Here is a 12,046-nt window from a genome sequence, read left to right on the forward strand (position 1 = left end):
AAGCAAGGAAGAATGTCTTGCCCCAACCTTCACATATCCTCAGCCCCCTCTGTCTGGGCAAGAACATGCATCAGCCTTTCCCTCCTCCAACTTAAAGGCTTTATGGGGGGATTTTCTTTGCTTTCCTCAGAACATTCCCACAGACAATCGGTAGAATGAAGACAGACTTTGTGGTCTGAGAATGTGTCTAATAGAATACGAGCACATCTCAGGGCAGAGCATCCTCTTCCGGTTTCTTCCAGGAACATCGCTCACAGCGGGAACTTGAGTTGTCCCTTGTGGGGAGATACGTGTGTGAGTGACTTGACACAGCCATCCACACGTGATGGTAATGACTCAGTGCGCTGTGCCCTGGCAATCTGAGGATCATGATATCGGAGCTAGAAAGATAATCCAGCTGCTTCACTTTAGAAATGAAACAAGGGAGAAATCTGCCCAAGGTCACAGATTTTGAGTCTGAATTCAGATCTAGGTGTCTGTCTACTACTTTGGGCTCTCCAATAATAGCTCAGGGGATCAGAGAATTCTCAGCACCCTTGTTGGTTGATTTCTGGTTATTTTCACTGAATTACCCGATGAGTATCCCCCAGATCCCCGCTTGGCTGCGTGTCCTCCGGCACTGCCATGCTCAGCTTTATGCTTTGACCCTCATCTCCTAAAAGCGAGCAGGACCACTGCTGCTAGAAGCCAGTGGCACTTTCTCTACCGGCCTACTCATGGCTGTCCCCATTAGTGCCTCCTCACTGCTTTCTTTGCCCCACCCTGACCAAGTGTCCTGCAGTTGAGATGGAAAAATCCAATTCAGAGCAGATAGCTTTTCACCTCGGTTTCAGGGGAATAATTCATCCACATAACATGAGGTAAAAATTAAAACAAAGCAGGGCGTAGGTTCAAGCAGAATAGCACCCTTGGGCTTAAGAGTGACTTTGACCTATTCCTCCCAGACTAGAAAAATTATCTGGCTGCCAGAGAGTTCTTAGAGGAATCACTTTGTTCAATGGTGTCACTGGCAAGGTGGTATTAACCTTAAGACCAGCTTTATCTGAACACTGAAGGCAAACCTGACTGTGCAGGCAGGGCCAGCCCACATGGAAGCCCAGGGCAGCGATCATGGGATCTTCCACTCTTTTTATTTTCTTATTCTTGCCACAACCTGTCATGAGACCAAGAAAACTTGTTTTGAAAATGCTTGACAGCCAAAACAACCTGTTCTCAGCCCTGGATGAGAGGGCTTGTCCTCTCTGACCACTTATGTACTGTTAGAGGTTTGACTAGCTGCTGACTGGAAAACATGAATTTGCTGTTTTCTTCTCATATTGTTCACAGACAAGTGCCAGTGACTTTCCAGTTCCTGTTTCCCAGCCTTTTCTTCACCAGAGACATTTTAAGATTGTGCATGAGTCTAACTGATGAATGAACAGTAGCAGCATACACTTAGAGGCTGTAACCGATGGTTAGATCTCTGCAGGCTGAGCTGGATATGTAGGTTGTCTTTCCAGTCCCATTTGATTTTAACCTGTAGATTTAATCTGTGGATAGATTTTAACTTGTGATTTTCCACCTGCTTTTTGGTCCTCTCTGGTGAAGTTAGACATGTTAGTCAATCTCTCGTTATCCAAGCAGCCATTTTGGCCTCTGCCTTGGTGGCTCTGAGGCTGGCAGTAGTATCTCTGTTCCTCCCACCAAGCCTTGAAAGTCAGGTCTTGGTCTTGGGTGGACCTCCAAATGGCCCTGTGACTGTGAAGGAGTGACCTCATCTCTTTTCCTCTGTACGAGGAAAGGCTGGACTAGATAATGGATGGGCAAACAACAGCCTGAGGGCAAAGCTAGCCAGCTGCCTGGTTTTATAAATAAAGTTTTATTGCAATACAGCCACACCCATTGATTTACATATCATCTCTGGCTGTTATCACTCCAAGGCCAGAGTTGAATTGTTATAATGGAAGACAGGTATGGCCTGCGAAGCTGCAAATATTGATTATCTGGTCCTTTACAGGAAGAGTTTGCTGATCCCTGAGCTAGATGAGCTCTAGGGTTTTCAAATCCAGCATTCTATGGCTCTTGAACTTGAGGCAATTCTTGACTAGGAAGAGGTCCTGGAATAGGGGCTAACTGGAAAGGGCCTCTTTCCATCCTGTAGTAGTTAGCAAAACAAAGCATGCTTTGAGATTGTTGAACTTTACAAAGGGCGGGGCTTATTTTGCTGTATTTTTACAGAGTTTATTTTGCTGTGTGTCTGTATTTGTTTATTGGTCTAATGGCTCTGCTATGCATGGTGTCCACCAATTTTGCAAAAAAGATATCCCAGCTGTGTAGGTCTGACTGTATTCAGTGGCATGGTTTGAGGTGGGACACCCATTTGTACTTGCCTGGAAGAGAATGCTGATTCTTCTGCTTGATAAACACGGCAGGAAAGGGAGCCAAATGCTGTCCTGGAGAACCTGTAGGGCTGCCCAAACTCCACCTCACCCCGGGCTGTCTGGGTATGCCTTCATTTCTGAGCCTAAGCAATGGGATGGAAAAGATTAACTGTAACCGGTGGGGTAGTGCAGTAGGCTGTGGCCAGGAGAACAAGAATGGGTTCTGAAGATGCCTTTTAAAATGCAAATTAGGAAGGAAGAAATCTTCACTTTCTTCTCCCAAAATCATCCAAACAAGGTTCTACTTTATAGAATTTGCATCCAGTGAAGTTCCCCATACCCATGTTAGTGCACCAGATATGCGATAGGGAACCCCACACACAGAACTGAATGGTCTTCTCAGGGTCACCTTGGCCAATAAGAACCTTTGTGCAAACTAAGAAAAGGCTCCACTTTGGGTTGGTGGAGTTAGCTTTAGGTAAAGAAGAAGCTGTCCCTCTGAGCCTCTGTCCCTGGGTGAGCACACAGCTTAGCATGCAGAGCACAGGCTCAATTTCAGCCCCCACTTGCTCTCTTGGCCTGATGCCTTTGTGCGGGGCAGAAGCTGCACTTCCAAAAATGCACAGCCCCCTGCGCCCCTTGTACCTGGCATGTTAGAAGTCTGAGGGGTCCCCTCAGGGGCCTAGCTGGGCAACAGCAAGTTAACTCTGCTTGGCCTTGGTCTTTGAGGACACAGTGGACTAGGCTAGCCACCAGCACACCTCTTCATCCCTGTGCCCTTCAGCAGCACTGCAAGGCAAGTGTGGCTGGAGTCAGGGCTGACAGATTGGTGCCCCATGCTGGGAGCAGAGAGTTGGTCCTCTGGCCGCAGATGCCATAGGCCAGGTGCTTACGCAGGAGAGCCCAAGGCCTGGCTCCTCCTGCCGGCTTCAGCTCAGCTCCAGGAGTGCACATGATTTTCCACACGGTTCAACCTCAAAGGCCATACACTTGCAGCACAGGGAAATGTGCTCAGAGGTCCAGAATAGACAGGCTCACGGTGGGGGAACTGACCTCACTCCCGAGGCACTGGGTTCCCCGCTGCGCAGTGTGCGCAGTGACGGCATTCCTCGGGACACCCACCCTTGGCAGGGAGTGTTGTCAGAATGGCTTGGAGAGGACTTTGATGAACTCTGGGTGCTGCAGCATTGTGGTCAGATCCGATTTCCACCGCTCAATTCATGCTGGAAATCGTATTTGGGCCAGCCATATGGGCAAACTTTGAAAGACTCCTGTCCTACCCTTTTAATTCCGCATCTGTCAGCGGTTCCCAGCAGCTCAGAGGCTAGAGGAGTGGGAAGAAAGAGCCAGTGAGCTGACAACAGCCCAGGACCAATATCTGCTTCCTGTCCCATTACTTGGTTTTAAGAGCCTACCGGGAACAAGAAGGAATGCAGTTTGTCCCTATTGTGAGCCCCTGACATGTGCAGGGCACCCTGCTAAGGAACAGTTAGAGTCCGGCGCCCATAGCACTTCTTCTCTGTGACCTAGAAGGATGTGATGGGAAGGTAAAGGACAGTACCTGCATATCAGTGCAGTCATGCACACTGAGAAGGGCAGTGGGAGCCCAGTGAAGTCAACCTGGAAACATCTGTGCACATCAGGGCAGGACCGGAGCCCAGGGCCTGCGAGAAAGAAACTTGACTGCTGGCAAATGTCTCCAGTTTCAGAAACTTACTACTCCACGTCGCCGGGCCCATGGTGATGTCCTCACATTTAGCTGCAGCCTGCTGTGGCCAGGCATAGGTTGGCAGTGTCACTCAGTGGGGTGCCTTCTAGTGGAACCCGGGTGCACCCAGAGCCGTGCCCTTCCTCCTCAGCCTTAGCCCTCAGTGGCTGCAGAAGGCAGGAACACCCTCCAGGGCTAGCAGTGTGCTGTCTTCAGAACACAGGCTTGCAGCTTCCAAGTCCTGTTCTGCCTTTATCATGTGCCTGGCCTTGAGCAAGTTACTCCTCTCCAAGCCTGTTCCTTCATGTATATAGGGGGAGTAGAATAATGGGATCGATTTCATACACATAATTGTTGCTTGGATTAAAATGAGATTATTTTGAAAGCACATTATAAACTATAAAATAGCAAATATCAAGTTAGTTAATTCACTTTGCATACATACCTATTGGTACCAAACACTAGTTGGAGAGTGTCCCCAGGAGATCCAGGCCCTTGTTAATAAGAGCTGTTCAGTAACTGTTTGATGAGTTAACATGAAACAGGAGGTTGTCAGTGTGTGTGTGTCTGTAGCTATGTGATGGCAGTGGAGGGCTGGGCAGGAAGGAAACCAAGGCTTGAGTTCTTACCATGTGCCTGGCACTGTTGCCTCGTAACAACTACTGTGGGGTCACTGGAGAGAAAGAGAGACTCGGGGGCTTTTCCAGACACACTGCTAGTAAGTAATAGATCCACATTTGAATTCAGTTTTCTCTTACTCCAAAATCCATGTTCTTCCCACTTAATCAGATAGGGAATGATTGCCACGTGTTCTCCTTGCCACAGAATGACACCAGGAGGCTCCATCTCTAACCCATGTTTCTTTTCCCAAGCATCCCCCAGATCTACGATCCAGGCCAAACCCAAGCCAAAAATGCTCACCCCAATTCTAGGCAGATAGGAATTGTGTGAAATCTAAGCAGAATGAGGCTGTGTCACCACTAGCCAAACCTCTTGTTCATACTGCGCAGGTTTTAGGAAAACAACAGCCTTTAATGCATGCTCGAAATTCCTTCCATGGTAAGCCACTGTGAGAAAAATCTCACTCAAACAATGTGCTCTTGGCAGAGGGAGGGCCGGTGTCTTTTCAGGCAAAAAGCAAACCAGCAGGGACCCAGAAATCACTCTAGGGAGTGTTGGTTTCCCCAGAAGATCTAGCTTTTTAAAAATAAACTTAGCAAAGGATTTCATTTGCCCCTCTGCCCCACCGTTGCCTCTCACTCCTTGGAGAGGAGGAGGATTGTGGAGTTCCTTGCCCTGGGTCAGTTCCCAGCTCAGCATTGATGCTTCTATTTCTCAAGTTTAGCACCAAATATTTATTCTGATAAAGTGAGTTTAAAAAAAGAAAAAAACAAAATCAATTATTGTCTGACTTGGTCTCCAAAAATTGACAGTGGTTGCATGAACTTAAGAATAATAGATCCTTAGGAAGGAAAGCTGTTCATTCAGTCATTCAACAGAAAATGAGGGTACTTCTGTGTCACTGAGGTGCAGCCCCAGTGAAATGAACTCAGAAGCCTCCAGTGTTTATACCAGTGAGACTGGGGCAGAGTAGTCTGAAGTGCTGCATTGAAAGCTCGGCACTCCCCAGTGATGGAGCTTCCGGCTGCCCCTACCACTCAGTTGACAGGTGTCCCTGAACTTCAGTGAAGTGTAAGCCACCAAGCTCCGCCCAAGGGTGACCACAGAAGTAGACAACTTATGTACCAGAAACATCAACCAGCAACCCCAGACAGTTATGTAGGATTGCTTCATTCCAGAGAGCAGAGCTGGCACCCATGGGCAGAAGTTTCGAGGGGACAGATTCCAGTTCCGGAGAGAGATGAACCCTGTAACTCTTAGAGACGCCTTTAAGCAACGCGCTCTCCATCATGAAAGGTATTCTGGCAGCGGCAGAGGATCACCCCACAGAAGTGCTACTGCCTTGCTCAAGATCCTGAGGTCTCGCCCAATAGCAAGGTTCTCTGGTTAGCACCAAATGAGTGGCTCAGCAATTGATGTTGTGGAGCTTCAGGGGCAGGACAAACAGTCATGGACTGTAGTTGGCGGCCCCAGGCCCCGATGCTTAGGCCAGGCCTTGAGGGTAGGGAGGTGTCAGGTAGGTGGGAGACCCCCAGCATGTTGCAGGCCCAGGAAAGCACCCCTGACCTGCAGAGTAAAGGGGCTCCTGCTTAGCTGGCTGCCAGACTCGCAAAGGGGAATTAATTACTGTTTGTGATACAATTAAAATCCCCCGATGAAAGGCCTTGTATAAATGTAAATTATCATTATTGTCATTAAAGGGGCTAGACGTCTGGCCTGCTGGCTAATGCCCCCACATAGCTCTGAGCAGAAAAGAAAGCCAGCCCAAGGCAGGCAGTTCGCTCCGGTTCTTCCAAAGCAATAGCAGTAAGAAGGGGCAGGCCAAGGAGGGCTCAGCCTGTGGCTGTGAAAGCAGAGCTCCCCACTCTCATCCAGGGTTAGCATGCAGCTCTCTCTGCTCTGGGAGTCAAGCGACTGTGTGTGCCCTGAGGGCCAGGGCCCTGCCCAAATGCAGCCCCTTACCCCTGCAGGAACCAGCCCATGACTAGCACAGGAGTGGCCCATGAATGTGTGAATGTTTAGTTGTCTGCTGATTTGAAGGGTGGAAGGAACATGAGCAGGGTGGATACTGGCCAGCATTCTTGGGGTCCTAAGTCAGATCTGGAGACAAAGGGGAGATAGACGGCTCAGACCTGTGCAACACCTCTGATGATGCTTATGGAGGCTTTTGAGGGAACCCCTCCAGCAAAGCACCAGGAGAGGTCATTTGTTAAACTACTGCTTCCACTTAAGAAACTGTCTCTGGCTAAAGTGGCTGGATTAATACCAAAGCAGAAATAATAGTAATGGATAATAGTATGTTAGACCGAGCAGTGACCTCAGAAACCATCCCCTCACTTTGCAGATGAGGCATCTCTGGGGTACAGGGCGGTGAAGTGGCTTCTCCAAAGTGGCACAGCAGAGAAAAGCAGAGCTAGAATCACAGCTCAGGCTCCCCATGCCAAGTCCGCAGTTTGACTGTGCGGGATGGTGACACCTCCCCTGTGACAGCACTTCACAGAGATACCACTCCTCACCAACCCTAGGGAGTTGTAAGATGATCTGTATGTTACAGGAACCTTCTGGGCTTCCTTTGCTCTTCTGGGGCTCATTATTTGGAGAACATTTGTGGTCCCTCACATGTCACCTGGGTGGACTGCACGTACCCTCCTTCTTGCACTTCTTTTCCTTCCCCAGACACTCAGAGTAGCCTTCATTCTTCATTAGGATGCCCCAGCCCTTCCAAGAACCGCATGGGCCCGTGAGAGGGAGGTCGAGGTCATCCCTTTGGTCTCTTGTCATCACAGTCATAATCCTGCTGAAAAGCTACACAATGCAGGTCCCAAGATAAGAGCTAACAGCACCAGTCAATACCTGCAGACACACAGAGCTACCAGAGACAGGGCCATTTAGGGGGTTTTGTAGAACAAATGTAGGTGCAATGGGGATTGGCAGTAAGTAGCCCTCGAAATTCACTACTGAGCTGTTGGCAACTCTAGGAAAGGTTTAACGGGGGAGACTAAAATACTGCCACAATGAGGTTTGGGATGGGAGAGAGCATGAAATCAAAAAATTTTAGAAATTATTTATCTTACTCCCTTACTGCATAGATGAGAAAACAGAGCAGTGATTCACCATTATATGGCAGAGCCAGGGACAGAACCCAAGGCTCCCGACTCAGTGGACAGTACACTTTCCACTGGAAATCGTGGTGGCATGGGAAGAATGTGCCCTTTGGAGTCAGACAGCTCTGGATTCCTAACTAGCATTGCCACCTATTAGCTGTGTGATCTTAGAAAAGTTACTTTGGGCCAGGCATGGTGGCTCACACCTGTAATTTCAGAACTTTAGAAGACTGAGGCAGGAGGATCACTTGACTCAGGAGTTTGAGACCAGCCTAGGCAACATAGTGAGACCCGTAACATAGTGAAACCCCATCTCTACAAAAAAAAAAAAATTAATTAGCTGGGTGTGGTGGTGCACTCCTGTAGTCCTAGCTACTCGGGAGGCTGAGGCAGGAGGATCACTTGAACCTTGGAGGTCAAGGCTGCAGTGAGCCAACATCGCACCACCACACTCCAGCCTGGGTGACAGAGTGCAGAGAGAGAGGCCTTAATCTCAAAAAAGAAAAGAAAAGAAAACTTACTTTCCATCTCTGATCATAGATTTATTTTTGGCAAAAATAGAATCACCTGCCTGGTAGTAGGCCTGTTAGAAGGAGTAAATATAAAATAATACACATGAAAACAAGTAGCATGATATCTGGCATGTAGTAGGCGCCTCCCTTTCCTTATACTCATGGCTTCCAGCCTTTTTTTTTTTTTTAACCACAATCCACAAGATATTTTACATTTGAATCCAGTATATATAACTAGAACAAAAGTGCCACATACAGTGCACTCTGATTTTATTTCACTTTATTTTAATGCTGCTCAGAACCCACGAAATGGATTTTGCAACCCACTGTTTGAACAAGCCTACTTGACACCACATGTGGATATCATTCATCCAGGTTGCATATATGCCCTTCCTTTCCTTCCCCCCCTCCCTCTGTGTACCTGGAGCCTGGGGCCACAGAGCTACCTGCTGTCAGCACGTGCAGGGCTGGTGCTGGTGCAGGTGCAGTGTGGAGTGAGCCCTGCAGCCCAGCAGAGCAGGTGCATCTCCTCCTGTGCTTCTCCCCAGCCTCTCTACTGCATGATTGCAGAAGACTCCTAAGGCCCCCTCCAGCTGGACATTCTGCTACCTGCCCGCCTGCATGGAACTTCCCCACACCATATCCCAGCAGAGCCCACCTGAAGTTCTTGTTGTGAGAATTACTCTTGTGACCAAAGGCCATTGTCTCTAGACGGCCACTGTACCCCAGCAGGGAGTGGAGTTTGGACACCCTCTCCCATTGAGTAGTTTCTTCTTTGGGAATTGCTGCTTTTCTGTCTGAAGCCCAGAGAGCCAGGTGTCTGGGGGTGTGATTTTAGCTGTCAGGGGGATGAGGGTGAAGAGAGGAGGGACCATGGCCAATCTTGCTGCCCCTCCCCCACATCCTCAAACACCCAGCCAGCGGGGTGAATGTCCCAGAGTGCTGGGTGACCAAAAGCTGTGCCCAAAAGCCAGCATGCAGGGGCTGAGCACCTGTGGAAGCCATGAGCTCTGGCCTCTGGATGCTGAGATCTGGTGGAAGAAATTGAACTTATAACCAGGCAAATAACACTTCAAAGCCCTAGAGAGCCTCAGGGGAGGGGAAGGTTAGAGACCCCAAGGAGTTGATCTCCTAAGTGTTCCTTAGGCCCTCCTTTGGGAGTCTGGCACTTTGCTGTGGAGGCTGATGCCTGGCCGTGCCGCGCACAAACCTCGGAGCACTGTCCCAGCTGGGGTGTGACTTGGGGCCTGGACCCACATTCCAGGGTCAGCTCTGCTGGGTCCCTGGGCACTTCCTCTTTGAGGGCCACCCTTTGGTTTTTCACCTTTCGATGACTAAGAAGTGGAGGGTAATCTGTGACCTTGGTGGTGACTCACCACCATCGGACAGGCGGCCCACTTCTCCCCGCAGGTGAGCTGCGTGAGTAGCCCTCCTCCTGGCCGGGACTGTGGTGAGTACCCTGCACCTCAACCCCAGGCAGCCACGTGGCCATCAGCACATCGTGGCCTGTGCTGAGTGCCTGCTCTTGCAGCCCTGGGCAGAGTGAGCAGAGGACTCACTATCTGGGCACACCAGGCAGGTGCAGATGGGGAGACAAGATAAACCCAGGGCTGGGGCCCTTCTCTGGGTTCCCAGGCCCCAGGCAGCAGCACATTCCTTAGCCCCCCACACCCACCACCTGGCCTCGTTCCCAGCCCCAGCCCAGCCAGGTGCACCCATCCTCCCAGCCTTTCTCAGTGCCACACAGCCATTCCTGCCTGTCATCAAGCAGGTTATGATGGGCACGGCAGTCCGAGAGGGAGGGGGATGGAGAGGACTGGCTTACACTCCTCCTACTAGCTCTGGGGCCTCAGGTCAACCCCCTGGGCAAACAGGCATTCATTTAGCACCAAATTGACATTCACCTGCTGGGAGCTTCTGACAAGGTGAGCACCAAGGGCACTAAGGGTGAACCATCCCCAAATTCTGCCCTCTAGGCACTTACAGGGATGACGTATGCTAACGTATCATTAGGATATGCAGTGCCACAGGAACCATCCTAACCTCCCGCCCTTAGTCTCCCCTTCCCCTTCCCTGTAATGTTTGACCTCGGCGGTTTCCTTTTTCCTTCTATTACAACATTCTGTCATTCTGAAGTATATCTTAAGTAAGCTAAATGCTTGCATTTGAGAAATATTTATTGAGCTGGTGTGTATTGGACACTATATTTCAGGCTGGGGATGCAAAGATGGATGAATATGACCCATGGGCCTTGCCCTCACGGAGCTTCTCCCAGGGTGTGAGAAAATAGTTGGTATGTGTAGATGCGTGCACACATCTGCGATGAACACCAGAGAAGGAAGCTGGTCCCATGGCCGGTGGAGGCTCAGGAGCCCATTAGGACTACCCTGTCCCTCCCTCCATTTAGCCAGCTGGCCCTCCCTTCTCCTCCTCCTTCTCATCTGCTGCACCAGGGGATGCCAAGGGAGCAGAGATGCCTGCAGCCCGTGGGAGCAAGTCCTGGCCTTTGCAGTTGCAAAAACTGGCTGCAAGCTGCTCCAGCCCCAGAGGAACTGGCCAAGCTCCAGAGGGCCTCCTTGGAGGGCCTCAGAGGGAGAGAGAACTGCTCAGTAATTTTGATCGCTTTGGTAAGTATTTAAAAATACCCTGTGATTTAGCAGGAACCAGAATTCATCCCAATACTTTGATGTCTAGAAATGGATTTCAGTCAGTTGTTGTTGAAGTCCTCCTAAAACGGCCTTTGATTTAATTCAACACATACTGAGACCACAGTCAGCCTTCTCGCAGGCGAGGAAGCCGAGCTGTATAAATTGTAGTCTAGACACCAATCTAAACATCTCAAACACAAGGCAGACATAGCTCAGCCCGAGGTTGGAAGCCCAGCGTGCTGTGGAATCGAGTAGAGGGGAGATTGATTCCAGCTGAGGGCAAGGGCCTCTGCCTGAAGCTGGGAGCATGTGATACTGTGTTCTCACTGCGATATCAAGCCTTTGCATCTCAAGTTTGTTAATTTCCTTGTTCTGCAAGCTTAGACCCCCTGAACAAACCAGGCATGCTCCGGGGTTGGCGCATTTAGCAAGATTGACTGTGTAGGTGAGCCATTTACAAGCACTTGTTTGTTCCTAAAGCCCACACCCGAAAGCCAGGCTGCCATCGCCCAGGGCATAATTACAAAACAAGCTCCCATCGTGCCAGTCACTCACTCACCAAGGCACCCAGTTGGATGGCAGTTGTCACAGGGGCCTTTGGAGGGTTTGGGGTGAAGGGCATTGAAACAGAAGCAGGTCTCTTTGTAGCCAGCCTGTTGTGAGGATGACCCTTTGACACGAGGCGAGTAACCCCAAGTGAGTCAGAATTTACAGTGGCGGTTCAGGACAATAAGGACCAGGCAAGACCACGAGGCATGATTAGCAGGACTTGTCTTACACTATTTACAGGACTGCTTTGATTTTCAGACCACAATCGGTTTTCATATGACTGATTAAAAACATGTGCCAGTTGAAGTCACAGCTGCAGAAGAAAACTGGAAAAAGCAATGAGCCTTAGATGTTGGAACTTGCCTCTATTTGCAAAAATGACCTCTGACTTGATTTATGCCCTTGATTTCCTGACAGTGAGGGCTGTGTCCCTGAACCACTTCTCCTACCACACCCCACCCTACCACCACATTGGCCTGACTCTAGCAAACATCATGAGGCTCATCTTACAATTACCCAAAGAAAAGCATTTTTGAATTCCATA

General features: G+C 49.6%; 1 protein-coding gene across 5 annotated transcripts in view; it reads left to right on the plus strand.

The window, feature by feature from the left end:
- BABAM2 (BRISC and BRCA1 A complex member 2) overlaps window positions 1-12,046 on the plus strand; it is a 460,475-nt gene that overhangs the window by 438,044 nt on the left and 10,385 nt on the right. For 2 of the 5 annotated variants that reach the window (XM_017876997.1, XM_017876998.1), the window contains exon 12: window positions 10,759-10,932. The exons of the other annotated variants lie outside the window; for them this stretch is intronic. In XM_017876997.1, coding sequence (XP_017732486.1) covers window positions 10,759-10,918 — 160 coding nt within the window. In that variant the 3' untranslated portion in view covers window positions 10,919-10,932. The remainder of the gene's footprint in view (window positions 1-10,758; window positions 10,933-12,046) is intronic. 5 annotated transcript variants of the gene reach the window in all.

The sequence above is a fragment of the Rhinopithecus bieti genome, unplaced genomic scaffold (genome assembly GCF_001698545.2).
Source record: "Rhinopithecus bieti isolate Rb0 unplaced genomic scaffold, ASM169854v2 scaffold_7681, whole genome shotgun sequence".
In the NCBI taxonomy this organism is placed as follows: domain Eukaryota; kingdom Metazoa; phylum Chordata; class Mammalia; order Primates; family Cercopithecidae; genus Rhinopithecus; species Rhinopithecus bieti.